This window comes from Elaeis guineensis, chromosome 10, assembly GCF_000442705.2.
Source record: "Elaeis guineensis isolate ETL-2024a chromosome 10, EG11, whole genome shotgun sequence".
Classification (NCBI taxonomy): domain Eukaryota; kingdom Viridiplantae; phylum Streptophyta; class Magnoliopsida; order Arecales; family Arecaceae; genus Elaeis; species Elaeis guineensis.
In genome coordinates, this window is record NC_026002.2 from 81303224 (window position 1) to 81319430 (window position 16207).

At 46.2% G+C, this 16207-nt stretch overlaps 1 protein-coding gene across 2 annotated transcripts in view; it reads right to left on the reverse strand.

Moving 5' to 3' along the window:
* Positions 1 to 16207, reverse strand: part of LOC105050554 (DExH-box ATP-dependent RNA helicase DExH11) — a 52629-nt gene that overhangs the window by 21520 nt on the left and 14902 nt on the right. The window contains exons 6-11 of one of the 2 annotated variants that reach the window (XM_010930630.4): positions 2677 to 2799; positions 2558 to 2604; positions 2045 to 2152; positions 896 to 997; positions 395 to 595; positions 141 to 251 (exon numbers count right to left, since the gene is read on the reverse strand). In XM_010930630.4, coding sequence (XP_010928932.1) covers positions 141 to 251; positions 395 to 595; positions 896 to 997; positions 2045 to 2152; positions 2558 to 2604; positions 2677 to 2799 — 692 coding nt within the window. Of the gene's footprint in view, positions 1 to 140; positions 252 to 394; positions 596 to 895; positions 998 to 2044; positions 2153 to 2557; positions 2800 to 16207 lie in introns of both variants that reach the window. The other variant, XM_010930628.4, reaches the window with a different exon arrangement.

Consider the following 16207-nt stretch of genomic DNA (forward strand, 5'->3'; position numbering starts at 1 on the left):
CATTAATCAACTGGAACAGCCAATCAGAAAGCACTCAAGAAGTCCCTATTTGTTGGTGAATCAAGGAGTCCCTAGAAGTCCTCCTTTACGTCAATTTGATTTGATACACAAATATGTGGATCCACAATATAACTACATACCGTTGCTGAAAGGAGGACAATGTTGACATGTCTTGGAAGCATGATTATAACTTCTTCCCATACAACACCTCTTTCAACATCATTTACATAATGTACTTCATCAAATATAACCTGTTTATTCAACATAAAAACCAAATTTTAACAGAAAACTCCATGGTTCTTAGACACAGAAGTTACTGGAAACATAATATAACTCTACCATCCATTAAATTAATAAATCATAAAGGAGGGAAAAATCAGTCTCAAACTATTACCCATTCAATGTCACGAATAATATCAGCTCCCTTGTAAAGCATTGACCTTAATATCTCAGTAGTCATGATAAGGCAAGATGCCTCTGGCTTTATGCTTACATCTCCAGTAAGAAGACCTACATCAAACTTGCCACAAAGATCCCTGTACTTCTGGTTGCTTATGGTTTTAATGGGAGCAGTGTAGACAGCCCGTGTGCAATGCTGCAAGACAGGAGCATCTTTAGCAACCAGAGGCATATGAAATATATAATTTACAAAATCAGCATGAACATCAAAAAGCACATAACGCCAGATAAGTATACTTCATGCAACAAAGGCAACATACAGAATAGAACTGTAAGGATTGAGTAGAATATACATCACCTCAAGTCTCAAGGGCAATTCAATTCAATGGTCAGATTATAACTTCAGATGTTCATAAAAGCAAATTCCATGAGCTGGATTGAGCAACCTAAATGTAGCTAAGTAATCAGTCACTGAATAAGAAATTTAAAGCTATACCTTTGATGCTAAAGCAAATGCATATTCTGCAACAACTGTCTTTCCAGCTGAAGTATGTGCTGCTACAAAAACAGAGTCTCCCTTCTCGAGATAATATATAGCCTGCATGCAACAGAAAACAACAGTCATCTAACATATGCCACACGAGCTAACAAAGCTTAAGCAAATGAAAAACGCTACTTTCAAGATGAATGAATAATTATGATTAGATAATCCAGTCTTCTTTTGGCCCTTACATGCTCATTATGAGCTTTGTGGTAACCTTCTATCTTATAGAACCATGGCTACTTCCAAAAATATAAATCATAACAACTAGATTCCAAATTGTCAATCTTATCTGGTCTACAAACAGATATTACATTTAAAAGGAATTGACAGTATAAAAGGAAGAGAAGGAAAAAATTAAATGGTGCGACCTAGCTTATTACAAAAATTATATGTACAAAATATTTATTAACGTGAAGTCTGCCAATTCAGTTACTTTGGAGCAAACAGTAAACTTTCAAACATGAAAGATCCGCAAACGACATGTTGAAGCTTATGTTTAATACAGAAGTGATCAATGGTTTTTAATAAACTAAAAAAAAAAAGAAAGAAAAGAGAGAAAGCATATGACCATGAAGGAAGATGGTCTATCAAAAGGCCTAGAGAAATGAGTAAACCATAAACCATAACCACAATCTTAATCAACAAGCTTTATCGACTTATTTATCAAAACTTTTCAATGATTTTCCGATATTATGTCATACTTTCATTACAAAATTGTGCTTTTAAAATTTTATATCACAACTCTCATCTTTCTTTTTTTTGCTTCTTTGAATTATTAACCAGAAGCCCTCTCTCCTTTTTGAGTCTCCTCCTGGTTCCATTAGGCATTAGCCTTGTCCATACCAAGCTGTTGATATTACACCACTTTATAATGCAATTCTTACACTTTCCCTAGTGCAATCATTTTTTAAAACATTAAGGCGACAGTAATTGTAGATTAGCACTATCAATTACATATGTTTATCAGTTTCATTTATCTTTCCATAGAGATGATAAAATGATGGCCCATCTAAATTAGAAGTTCTCTTGCAATACTCAAAATTATCCTCCACTACTATGAGGCTATATGGAGTTGAAAGCGTAACATAATTAGGCCCCTACCTCCTTTTGGAATCTATCCAGCTCAAAAGGAAAGCTAATCGCCATATCAGGGACAAGTTCATAAAAGTGATTTACAATCTCCTCACTCCCACCAACAAGAGCCCAGACCTGCAGACAAGGAAGCAGACAACATTAACACAATAACCATACAGCAGTTGAGGGTAAATGATTTATCAAAAAGATGTCCAAACAGAACTCCAATAGATGGTGGTGCTAGACCAGATCTATTAAACATACAACAAAACAAGCCTTTGAGAACATGAGGGTTTTTGTTCACTAACATCAACCACAAATTAATACAAAGCAAGCTAAAAATCATGACACTTCACAGAGTTCAAGTATTTACCTTTTGTTCATTATTGGCAATGACTCTTTTTCTTATTATCCCAAGGTTACCAAGTATGATCATCCAAATTTGGAGAAAACATAAATGCAAATCCCTTGCATATCATTGTAGTTCATGGGATGAGAGAAGTGATAAACAGAATAACCACTAAAATATCATTGTCATACCTCTCCTTCTTTCTGCCTACCATCATTGCTTGCTCCACTTAGCTTTGCTGTTGTCCCTCCTGGATCAGTCAATAATATCTCATCTAAAGAAGTTTCAGCTTTGGGAATAGCATTGATACCTTCAGTCTCCTCTCCTTCAGCTACAGGAATAGCATCAATGACATCACTCTCCCTTGTTTCAGCTTCAGGGACCGTGTCGATGGCATCACTCTCCTTTGTTTCAACTCTTGTCTCTGAAGACTCTGGATTTTATGACACACCAATTAGAAGAATGTCAAAAAAAAAAAAATGGTATGGAGCAAATGGTTCCACAACCAGAAATAGATGGGAATGGTAAAGGGGCTGTTTGGTAGTCTGCGACTTTTACTGGAACAAATAATAATAGTAAAAAGTTATAGGAAGCAAAAAGGGATCTTCTTCCCCCAACCCCAAAAAAAAGCCAGGTTTGACATGCCTGGCTTTGCAGAACAGGTTTCATCTGAAGCAGCCAAACACTATTTTCACAAAGCTCATCCATTCTAAGTTTGGATAAATCCCTTAGAACAAAACCTGGCAACTAAGCAGCCCCAAAAGTCTGTCACCATCTCATCTGACAAACGAAACACCCTTTAGCATGAGTAAAACCTAAGGTACAGCTGTTAAAGGGGCAACTTGATCAAAACTCTGGTAAGCCCCACAGAGTCCATTGAGAGTTACGCAATAAACTATTCAGAATTCAAACTAGCTGTTTTACTTTGTTTTCATTTCCCTTCTGTAATGTGGATCCTAGGCTTCAAACTTCTGTAAGGACAACCAAAAGTGACAGTAGCAACTGTTAGGAAGCTACTCTATCATAAACAAAATTTCATGTTATATTCACATTCTTCTATCTCATCAGGAGAGAGAAGGAGAGAGAGAGAGAGGGAGAGAGAGAGATATGCGAGGAATAGCATTGTATAGAAGACATGGCACTAGCAGATGGAGTGAGAAGGAAATGCCAACAAAAATAAATGAACAAAATGACAAATTTCTAAAGCTCGGATGAGAGGTGCAAGGATAAGAAATGGAGGACATTTGAGCCACAAGTTGATGCAAACGGTGAAGACAACCCAGGTGGCCCCCCCTCCTAAAGTTAACAGTGGATGCATGTAGACTGAAAATGAAAAAAATAAAACTGATAAATAGCATTCACAAGCAATTGGTCAACATAGTGAGAGCATTTCTAAGCAAAAGAAATGCCAGCGATAGCAAATGCAAATCAAACCTCAAAAGTATAAAGGATACAGAAGCTAGCTGCTATAGTGAGGATGGAGAACTATTTAGGTTTTGGCAACAGAAAAACTGTTGATGTTTATTTAAAATTAAAAAAGGTCCAATTATCTTTCCTAGTTCTTTTGAACCTTAAGATCCAATATCCAGAGGCATCTTTTTTCAACATCTTGACAATATAAAGATTCTTCATTGTGTCAGTAATTATCTTTGGAAAAAAATTGGAAGACACAAATTATGAACAACTGAAACAACAGTAATTTATCTATTGCTTTCCAAGGTTCTTAAGATGCCCATACTCGTTACCAGAGAGGATTGTTAAGACAAATTCATAAGATTATATTTCATAAGAGTTTTCGCCTTTTGTTGTCTTCTTCTTCTTCCTCCTAAATGGAATGGAATCGAATGGAAGCCTCTCCAACCAACAAGTATTTATGGCTTCTCGTTCCTACTTTTCTAACACAACAGCATGTGAAAGTCCAATTATCTATACCAACAGTTTCCACAAATTCAAATGGAAAAGTATCTATGGTTTCTCCTTCCCACTTTTCCAACACAACAGCATGTGAAAGTCCAATTATCTACATCAATAATTTCCACATATTCATATGGAAAAGTACTAATGGCTTCTCTTTCCTACTGTTCTAACACCACAACAACATGTGAAAAAGTCCAACTATCTCACCTCTATATTGTTAATGTTACAACTTTGCATCAATATTCACCAAGGTCAGAAGCATGATCATCTTAGACCCACGAGAATCCTTGCCAAGATGATTACCCAAATTTTAAGGAAATGCCTGAAACTAGTGTAGTATCATACAACAGTAGGTAATCTATTGCTTTCCAAGGACCTTAAGATGCCGATGCTTGTCACCAAATAGGATTGTTAAATAAATTGATACGATTAATTTTCATCGGAGTTTTCCCCCTCCTCTTGTCTTCTTCTTCTTCTCCAACCAACAAGTTTAGTTCTAACTTTTCTCCAGATACCAGCAGTTTCAACAAATTCATATGGAAAAGTATTTATGGCTTCTCCTACCTGTTATTTGAAAACTACAGCATGCAATAGTTCAATTATCTCACCTGCTCAACACTGCTATGTTATCAAGTTACTAGTCACGACTGTACATCTATAATCACCAGGGTCAGAAGCATGGTCATCTTAGTCCAATGCAAATTCTTGACAAGATGATTATCCAGACTTCAAAGAAATGCTAGAATCTTGTGTGGTATATACCATATAACAATAGCTAATCTATTGCTTTTCAAGGCTCTTAAGATGCCCATGCTCGTTACTAGGTAGGATTGTTAAGACAAAATGATAAGATTATATTTCATAAGAGTTTTCCCCCCCTTCTTGTCTACTTCTTTTCCAACCAACAAGTTTAGTTCTAACTTTTCTCTGGATAGCAGAAGTTTCCACAAATTCATATGGAAAAGTATTTATGGTTTCTCCTTCCTATTTTCGTAACACAATAGCATGTAGCGGTCCAATTATCTCACCTCCTCAATTCTACAATCAAGGTTTGCCATACCAATCGACACCATATACCGTGACAGACGTACCATACCTTACCAGTATCGAACTAGTACATAATCTTGTACCATACTAACACTTGCTATGCCTCACCGTTTTATACCGTACTGCATACTAACACTATAATAATAAGATGGTACCGGTATAGGATTTGGTACTGAAACGGAAAACCTTGACTGCGATATTATCCAATTATAGTCACAACCTTACATCTATAATCACCAGGGTTAAAAGCATGGTCATCTTAGTTCCACAACAATTCTTGACAAGATGATTATCCATACAAAGAAATGTTTGACTCTTGTGCTACAAAGAAATGTTTGACTCTTGTGCGGTACCATATCAACTTCAAATGAGGTTTTAGCTTTTTTTAAAAAATTGCATAGGAGATCCTGAATTGAAAGAGATCATTGCTTTCTCATCTCCATGCACAAGAATTTTGATAAAGTCATTATAAATAAGGGAATGCTCCACATATTCGCACATATTCGGACAGCAATAAGTAGCCTCCAACAAAGCCATTGTCTGCCACTGCCTGGGATGTCTAGCCCATTTGGTGTCATGGTGTTCCTTCAATAGTTCCTTAGGTTCCCCATTTAGGCATGAACATTTGGTTGCCCTTGATGTAAAGGATCCCATCCTTGACCCAACACTTTCTCATTTTCCCTTCGGCAGCCAACTTCAATAACCTTGCACCATAGTGTCCTTCTCCATCCCTTCTTGGATGTAGTCTCAAAGGGTCACTTGGGGTCCGCACACCCTTGCCAACTCCATCTTTCAGCTTAGCACATTAGCCAGTTGATTCTCCCTATGGCCTTATACTCTAGCATCATATCAAACTCAAGTAAGAAGTCATCCCAGAAACTTACTTTATTACCATATAATGGAAATTAGTAATGTGTTATCAAGCCCCATCCCCCCTATGTACAAGCATAGAGAGAGCTGTAGGATCAATTATATAACCCCTACTAGCAATTGGGCACATATAAAATATATTTATAACAAAATTGAAACTATATAAATTGTGATGGAGATTTTAATATTTAATTTATTAAATAACCAAATTATATTTTCTTTTAATACATCTTTATAAAACAGAAACAAATATTACCCATATGTAAATACAATCTCCTTCACATATAAAGGGAAGGGATGATGGACATAGATTAGAGGTTTTGTGATCAAAATATAGGCCCCAATCATGGTTCATCTTGAATGGAGCAAGATACCAGCTTGTCTTAATTTGACTTTTATAATAACATAATAGTGATGTTTAATTCCAAAAATGAAACCATGCAAAAAGGATAAAGATTTGATTTTTTTTTCCCTTTTTCCTTACATGGATAAGAATGATTTAGGATTGACAACTGACCATACCGTAGTATTACCATCTTGTACCAAGCCCTATACCATGGTACATACCCAGCAGTACCGCCTTGTATAAACAAACATGAGTTGATATAGAGGCATATTGCAGTACATACCATACCAATGCATAACCAATATACCCTTGTACCATTGTATTTTAAGCCTTCGGAATGATTAATTGTTGGCAAAAAAAACTAATAGATGCAACTAAGATGCATGAGCTTGAGAGACACAAATATGCGAATGTTATCCCAATTTGCAAAATAAAACTCTTCCATATAATTCAAGAATAATGCAACATATGCCAAAATAATGGAAACAAACAAGTTTAATCCTTTGTGCAATATGGTTTCAATATCATATGAGATGTATTTAATATGAAGTTTTAAATTTCATGGTCGGCAAAGTTACAGCAAGAGGTCAAATCATCTTTTATTTAGTTTAGCCACATTATACTGTTACCATGGTATTCCATGAAAATTAGACATTCCCATGGTAATCTAAAACCATCAAAAGATATGTTTCCACATGGTTGATTGGATGAAATTTTAAGGTTATGAAATAACATGCAAAATGGAGGTTTCCATGGAAATTAAAAAATAAAAAAAAAAAATTAAAAAAAAAAAAACTAGTTCTAGATCGCTTTACTCCCTTGTGTTGCATGAGAAATGCCCCCTCATCCCATCCGCCGCCCCCCCCTCCTTTTCTTTCCCAAAACAATTCATCGATTCCCATTTTTTCATTGTATCATTATATGCCTTGCCATCTAGCATGTGAAGATCAACCCTAGCTCCCTTCTTTGCCTAGGGTGTAGAGGCATCCATGATGTAGATGGTTACAGGGATGTACAAGTTGATAAAGTGATGGAAGGTGTTAAGGGTTTTGTTGCCGCTAAAATCTGGACCGTGGTCGGATAAGGCTGGAGTGATGGCGCATCTTTCCCGAAGGAAAACCTGCAAGTAAGTCCTGACCGGAATTGGCTCCGACGGAGATCCTCCAACGCTCAAATCAGATAACAGAAAAACAGAAGAAGAGTGTAGAAAAGATTATGGTTGCGTACCTTGGGAGGTCCCCTGTAGATTCTTTTGTAGGTTGAAGTCATGTAACCATCCAGAAAAATCATAGGGCCGATTCAGGCACAACGTGACAAGACTTTTGATCGATATTGATAGGATGCAAGGATTGCCGTACCGGGTTGAACCGCCCGGTACGGGGCGTGCCGAACCGTCCCGATGGAGAATCGAGATGGTTCCGACATGCAAAACGGCACATGCCGGTGCCGGAGAAGAAAAAGAGAAATAGAGAGAGAAATAGAGAGAGAGAGGGAGGGAGGAAGAAAAAGAGAGAGGAAAATCCGCCGGAGGGCCGCTGGAGGGCAGCTGTGGCCGTCAAAAGGATTTTTTAAAAAAAAGCCCCGAGAAACAGGGGCGGATCGCCCCTGTTCCCTATGCGGAGCCGCGGAGCGCTTTCCACCGTCCGACGGCCACGGCTGCCCTCCGACGGCCCCTCCGGCGGATTCTCCTCCCTCTTTTTCTTCCTCCCTCCCTCTCTCTCTCTATTTCTCTCTCTTTCTCTCTTTTTCTTCCTCGGTTCGTCCGTGTTTTCCTTCGTCGGTTCGGAATGGAACAGAGGCGTGCCGTACCGTACCGCCGGCCGGCCGATCCGGCCATCGGTACCGGTTCCGCCAACCTTGATAGGATGGTTACCGCGCCTGCCTTTTCCATTTCGGAGCCAACTAGAAGTCGTGGATGGTTTTGAATTTTGAATTACGACGCAAGTGAATCGGCCCTATCTCCTTAATTGAGAGTTTGGTCTAATTTGATGGAAGCAGGTGCTGAGGAGAAGAAACGGCCGAGTTGGATCTCACCCAACGAGATGAGGATCAGTGTATGCGTACGACCAAAGTCAAAACTCAGCACGTCTAAGTATCATGCCCTTTACAGTCATCTAGGAGTTAAAGGTCAGTCATTATGGAGACAGAAGTAAACCGAATGCCGAAGTTAGGAAAAGCCAATCCTAAGAATTCCGTTCAGAAGGGTTCAGGGGTCAAAGATCATCATACTACCGTGTCCACCGGCCCATACCTAGCTACTTACCCATGTCTTCGGCCCAAAGAGAAAATATCCCCCCCAACACATGCCCCCTACTCCCTAGTTCAATTTGAACGAAGGGAGTACTAAAGTTCCGATTGGCCGAAGATACATTGTCCTTTTCCGCGAGAGTGGTGCATATGCTTCTTGGGTGAATCGAACAGCCATTTCACACTGCAATCATGACTAAAGGGCAATTAACAGAATCAAGGGAACGACGCACCTCGTTTCCCACACATATCATTAATTGGCCGATTGATGCCTCTCTGCTGTCAAAGGATTATGCTATGTGTCGACTATTGGACAGTCGAACAAAATTCAGTATTCGAACGGTTTCGATTTTTCATATTTAAAAAAAGAGGCGGTGTCTCTGATTTTTTTCTGAATGTTTCATACCTTCCTTCTCTTCCGACTTTCTTTCATGCCTCAAGGGTTTTCCGATCGTCGATGATTTTCTTTTAGGCAGTCATCTTCATCTTTTAAAGAATCGTCATCTCCTTTCCTTTTATTGCGTAACAGCAGGTCGGTTTCCCTTCTCTCCCCTTTCTGCTTCTTTTTCATCTTTCTAGTTCAATCTCTCTTGCATTTCCAGTGGCGAATTCCAGAAGCCAGAGCGAAAATCGCTCCTCTGAATCACTTCTTCTTCTAGGGGCATTCCTGTGAGTGGAGGTGAGGAGCATGGCACCACATCTTTTGCCCCAGGCCAGATTGAGTCTAAGTTGGGAGTAAAGGATTTGAATCACATTCGTACTCGATATAGGATCCCAACTACCTTTGAATTAGAATCTCCTGATCCCAGTGGTAGAGTAAGCAATCCTCCTCCTAATAGGATAAGTTTGTATGAATAAGCCTTTAAAGCGGGACTTAGGCTTCCTATTTACCCTTTTGTTGTCGAGATTTTTCATTTTTTCAATCTTCCTTTGTGTTCTGTCATTCCAAACTCCTTCCGTTTTATCATCGATTTTTTGGTTCTCAGCTCTAAAGCCGGGGTCCAACTCTCTCCATCCCTTTTTCGATCCCTTTATACCGTGAAGAGGCGTATCGAAGATTGGTGGTACATCTCCCCATCGAGGAGAGTCCCCACTTTGATAAAGGGGGCTCTATCTTCGATACATAATTGGAATGTTCGATTCTTTTTTGTTTCCAATCCTTCTGTAGAGGATTGGGCGTGTCCACACTGGGGTCGGCCGAAGAATTCTAACTTTTGGATCCCAAAGCTCGGAGATGAAAATTTAGAGCGCTCTGCAACCTTGAAGGGATATAAGATTCCCCCATGTTGGTGCAGAAATCCGCCTGCGCCGGAGAAGCTGGAGTTGAGGAAGCCGCGGTCGCCGCCGGGACCTGCAAGGGAAGTCTAAACCGGAGGTGGGGTTGCTCCGGCAAGACCCTCCGACGCTCAAGTCAGTTCTCTGCCTCAACAAGAATGGAGTGCTCGAACGGAGAGTTTAGCAGAGTTTTGAGATAAGGCAAAAGGGCTTAAAGAATAACGTATCTGAGTCCCCCTTTTATAGGCGGGGGAGGCAACGGACTGATGGCGACGTTTGTAACCGCCTGGTAGTGGGCCGCCCATGGTCAGGGGAATTGATTGCGAAAGATAATGGAGCAGACACGTGGCCATCATCATGGCCCGCCACATAGGGCCTGTTGCAGGTAGTGGAGTGGCGTCCGTTACTGCTAGTTGTCAGCGAGTAGTGGGATTGTGCAGCACCTGCCGCAGGGAGCGGAGCAGCATCATAGCTGTTGACACAGCCTGTCAGAGGGTAGTGGGGTCGTGCAGCACCTGTCGCAGGGGGAGGTGGAGCCGCGTGGAATCCGCTACAGGAAGTGGAACAGGATCATGGCCGTTATTGTTATCTGCCAAAGGACACGGATCTGTTGATCATGGCTCGGCAGTAGTCGGAGTTCGGCCTGTGTAGGAGTCCGGGAGGAGTCCCCCTTTCGGACGAGGTCGTGGGTGGAGTCCGGCTCCAGCAGCTGATATTGAGGTCGGAGACTAAGGACGGAGCTTGGCTCCCATAGGGATCCGGACGGAGCCACCCTGCTGTCGATGGCAGAGCCCGGCTCCCGTAGGAGTCCGGGCGGAGCCGTTCTGCTGTTCATGGAGGAGCCCGGCTCCCGTAGGAGTCCGGGCGGAGCCGTTCTGCTATTAATGGAGGAGCCCGGCTCCCGTAGGAGTCCGGACGGAGCCATTCTGCTGTTGATGGAGGAGCCCGGCTCCCGTAGGAGTCCGGGCGGAGCCATTCTGCTGTTGAAGGAGGAGCCCGGCTCCCGTAGGAGTCCGGGCGGAGCCGTTCTGCTGTTGATGGAGGAGCCCGGCTCCCGTAGGAGTCCGGGCGGAGCCATTCTGCTGTTGAAGGAGGAGCCCGGCTCCCGTAGGAGTCCGGGCGGAGCCGTTCTGCTGTTGATGGAGGAGCCCGGCTCCCGTAGGAGTCCGGGCGGAGCCGTTCTGCTGTCGATTTCGGCTGCGGGTAATTTATACCCAACACCAGTCCCCCTACTTCCGAGTTTGAATTTCAAGCGAAGGAAGTATGCAGAGAGAGATGTGCGCAGCCGGAATCGTCCCTTCGAATCCTGCGCACTGCCGCCCCTATTTAATGCGCGCACGTCAGAGTCCGTTTTTCGGTGAAGGTGACTTGAAAAGTCTTTTCGGAACCCCCGCTGAAACGCGATCCCAAGCGTCGCTTTGCGGGAATTTGTGAGCGGTCAACCCTCGATGGCGGTGAAGGGGATAAGCGCGCCACGCGGCACACCTTAGTTGGCCCAGGTATACCTGCCGCCATAACTGCGCCAGGATCCATCGGCTATTTAAACCCCTCGGCCCCTTCGTAGCTTCATTCTGGCGTTGTTCTTTCATCTGAGAGCCCTGCTTCTCTCGCCCCAGTCCCTGTTTCCTTCCCTTAAACCATGTCATCTACTCGGGAGGCTGTCTTCGAGGGAATTCTTTGGGTTTGGAGGAAGGAGAGAAGGAGAATGGCGGCCGGTGAGAATCTCCGTCGCTCTAGAGGGAGCCCAAGGAAGAATTCCTTCAACAACAGGGGTTTAATAACGGGGGCTGTCGGGGAAGCTATTCTGCCCGCGAATCTCGGGGCAGCAAGGCGGGGTGATACCGGTCAAGAGGGCAGAATAGACGTCACAAGCCATGACGGGATCCTTGACGCCGTCGGGGCCGAGAGACCAGAGGCGGTCGGCGTTGACGGTGGGGCAGTAGAACTTGTTGCGGGGGCGGTGGAAGTAACGCATGCCGACCTTGCCGGAGCGTCTCGGGTGGCGGCCGTCGTTGCCCCCTCCGCCTCCGGGGATCCACCCCACCCCTTTTCTGCCAAGGTTGGGACCTCGGGAACAGAATGAGGCGAGATGGGCGAGAGCTGTTACACGCACTGGAGAATGCGATTGAGAAGGATAGAGACGGAGTTCGTAGCTCGGAGCGGTCTCCGGTTCGTCCTGCCCGAACCGTGCCCGCGATACTTGCGATGACGTGTATCTTCTTTTTTCCTGACCCACCGGGTCCTGTAATGTGTACTTCTGTTAAATGAAAAAGTGATTTCAGTACCTTGTTTGCATCTTGTGTTAAATAGTTGTCTGCCGGACTTCTTCGTTTTCCTTTCGTTCTCTTTGTCTGTGTCACGTTGTTCCAAGGTCGTCGGCGACTTTTTCAGTTCACGTGGGGTCGTCATTTGCCGAGCTCCTTTTCGGCTTTTGTGCCGTTCGGGGATACCCACTTGTCAGGTTCGCCCGGATTCTTCTCCGCTGAAGTCGGGGCTAAGTTCGGCTCCCTTGATAGTCCGAACGGAGAAGCCCTCCGGGAGTTGGAGTAGCTCGATTCTCGTAAGAGCCGGGGCAAAGTTTTTCTGCAATCAAAGTCATAAGTAAAGTCCGGCTTCCGTAGAAGTCCGGACGGAGTTGTTCTGTAGCTGTTGTTGGCGGTGGAGCCCGGCTCCCGTAGGAGTCCGGGCGAAGCCTTTGTTGCTGTCGATGGCGGGACCCGGCTCCCGTTGGAGTCCGGGCGAAGCCTTCTTAGCGGCGGAACCCGGCTTCCGTAGGAGTCCGGGCGAAGTCTTTTTTGCGGCGGAACCCGGCTCCCGTAGGAGTCCGGGTGAAGTTTTCTCGGCGTAGGGACTCGGCTCCCGTAGGAGTCCGGGCGAAGTCTTTTTTGCGGCGGAACCCGGCTCCCGTAGGAGTCCGGGTGAAGTTTTTTTTGCGGCGGAACCCGGCTCCCATAGGAGTCCGGGTGAAGTTTTTTTTGCGGCGGAACCCGGCTCCCGTAGGAGTCCGGGTGAAGTTTTCTTGGCGTAGGGACCCGGCTCCCGTAGGAGTCCGGGCGAAGTCTTTGCTCATGTCAGGACGAGGTTCTTCTCCTGTTCCTAACAGGGCTGCGGGGGCACATATGGGCGTTGCAAGGCCTCTCCCCTCATCCAGTCTAAAAGAACCGGGCCTTCGACTTTGCTCAAGTTAGGGCGAGGTTCTCCTCCTGTCCCTAACAGGGCTGCGGGGGCACATATGGGCGTTGCAAGGCCTCTCCCCCCATCCGGTCTAAAAGAACCGGGCCTTCGACTTTGCTCAAGTTAGGGCGAGGTTCTCCTCCTGTCCCTAACAGGGCTGTGGGGGCACATATGGGCGTTGCAAGGCCTCTCCCCCCATCCGGTCTAAAAGAACCGGGCCTTCGACTTTGCTCAAGTTAGGGCGAGGTTCTCCTGTCCCTAACAGGGCTGTGGGGGCACATATGGGCGTTGCAAGGCCTCTCCCCCCATCCGGTCTAAAAGAACCGGGCCTTCGACTTTGCTTAAGTTAGGGCGAGGTTCTCCTCCTGTCCCTAACAGGGCTGTGGGGGCACATATGGGCGTTGCAAGGCCTCTCCCCCCATCCGGTCTAAAAGAACCGGGCCTTCGACTTTGCTCAAGTTAGGGCGAGGTTCTCCTCCTGTCCCTAACAGGGCTGTGGGGGCACATATGGGCGTTGCAAGGCCTCTCCCCCCATCCGGTCTAAAAGAACCGGGCCTTCGACTTTGCTCAAGTTAGGGCGAGGTTCTTCTCCTGTTCCTGACAGGGCTGCGGGGGCACATATGGGCGTTGCAAGGCCTCTCCCCCCATCCGGTCTAAAAGAACCGGGCCTTCGACTTTGCTCAAGTTAGGGCGAGGTTCTCCTCCTATCCCTAACAGGGTTGTGGAGGCACATATGGGCGTTGCAAGGCCTCTCCCCCCATCCGGTCTAAAAGAACCAGGCCTTCGACTTTGCTCAAGTTAGGGCGAGGTTCTCCTCCTGTCCCTAACAGGGCTGTGGGGGCACATATGGGCGTTGCAAGGCCTCTCCCCCCGTCCGGTCTAAAAGAACCGGGCCTTCGACTTTGCTCAAGTTAGGGCGAGGTTCTCCTCCTGTCCCTAACAGGACTGTGGGGGCACATATGGGCGTTGCAAGGCCTCTCCCCCCATTCGGTCTAAAAGAACCGGACCTTCGACTTTGCTCAAGTTAGGGCGAGGTTCTCCTCCTGTCCCTAACAGGGCGAGGGTTCCGCCGCAAAAAAGACTTCGCCCGGACTCCTACGGGAGCCGGGTTCCGCCGCTAAGAAGGCTTCGCCCGGACTCCAACGGGAGCCGGGCCCCGCCATCGACAGCAACAAAGGCTTCGCCCGGACTCCTACGGGAGCCGGGCTCCACCGCCAACAACAGCTACAGAACAACTCCGCCCGGACTTCTACGGAAGCCGGACTTTACTTATGACTTTGATTGCAGAAAAACTTTGCCCCGGCTCTTACGAGAATCGAGCTACTCCAACTCCCGGAGGGCTTCTCCATTCGGACTATCAAGGGAGCCGAACTTAGCCCCGACTTCAGCGGAGAAGAATCCGGGCGAACCTGACAAGTGGGTATCCCCGAACGGCACAAAAGCCGAAAAGGAGCTCGGCAAATGACGACCCCACGTGAACTGAAAAAATCGCCGACGACCTTGGAACAACGTGACACAGACAAAGAGAACGAAAGGAAAACGAAGAAGTCCGGCAGACAACTATTTAACACAAGATGCAAACAAGGTACTGAAATCACTTTTTCATTTAACAGAAGTACACATTACAGGACCCGGTGGGTCAGGAAAAAAGAAGATACACGTCATCGCAAGTATCGCGGGCACGGTTCGGGCAGGACGAACCGGAGACCGCTCCGAGCTACGAACTCCGTCTCTATCCTTCTCAATCGCATTCTCCAGTGCGTGTAACAGCTCTAGCCCATCTCGCCTCATTCTGTTCCCGAGGTCCCAACCTTGGCAGAAAAGGGGTGGGGTGGATCCCCGAAGGCGGAGGGGGCAACGACGGCCGCCACCCGAGACGCTCCGGCAAGGTCGGCATGCGTTACTTCCACCGCCCCCGCAACAAGTTCTACTGCCCCACCGTCAACGCCGACCGCCTCTGGTCTCTCGGCCCCGACGGCGTCAAGGATCCCGTCATGGCTTGTGACGTCTATTCTGCCCTCTTGACCGGTATCACCCCGCCTTGCTGCCCCGAGATTCGCGGGCAGAATAGCTTCCCCGACAGCCCCCGTTATTAAACCCCTGTTGTTGAAGGAATTCTTCCTTGGGCTCCCTCTAGAGCGACGGAGATTCTCACCGGCCGCCATTCTCCTTCTCTCCTTCCTCCAAACCCAAAGAATTCCCTCGAAGACAGCCTCCCGAGTAGATGACATGGTTTAAGGGAAGGAAACAGGGACTGGGGCGAGAGAAGCAGGGCTCTCAGATGAAAGAACAACGCCAGAATGAAGCTACGAAGGGGCCGAGGGGTTTAAATAGCCGATGGATCCTGGCGCAGTTATGGCGGCAGGTATACCTGGGCCAACTAAGGTGTGCCGCGTGGCGCGCTTATCCCCTTCACCGCCATCGAGGGTTGACCGCTCACAAATTCCCGCAAAGCGACGCTTGGGATCGCGTTTCAGCGGGGGTTCCGAAAAGACTTTTCAAGTCACCTTCACCGAAAAACGGACTCTGACGTGCGCGCATTAAATAGGGGCGGCAGTGCGCAGGATTCGAAGGGACGATTCCGGCTGCGCACATCTCTCTCTGCATACTTCCTTCGCTTGAAATTCAAACTCGGAAGTAGGGGGACTGGTGTTGGGTATAAATTACCCGCAGCCGAAATCGACAGCAGAACGGCTCCGCCCGGACTCCTACGGGAGCCGGGCTCCTCCATCAACAGCAGAACGGCTCCGCCCGGACTCCTACGGGAGCCGGACTCCTCCATCAACAGCAGAACGGCTCCGCCCGGACTCCTACGAGAGCCGGGCTCCTCCTTCAACAGCAGAATGGCTCCGCCCGGACTCCTACGGGAGCCGGGCTCCTCCATCAACAGCAGAACGGCTCCGCCCGGACTCCTACGGGAGCCGGGCTCCTCCTTCAACAGCAGAATGGCTCCGTCCGGACTCCT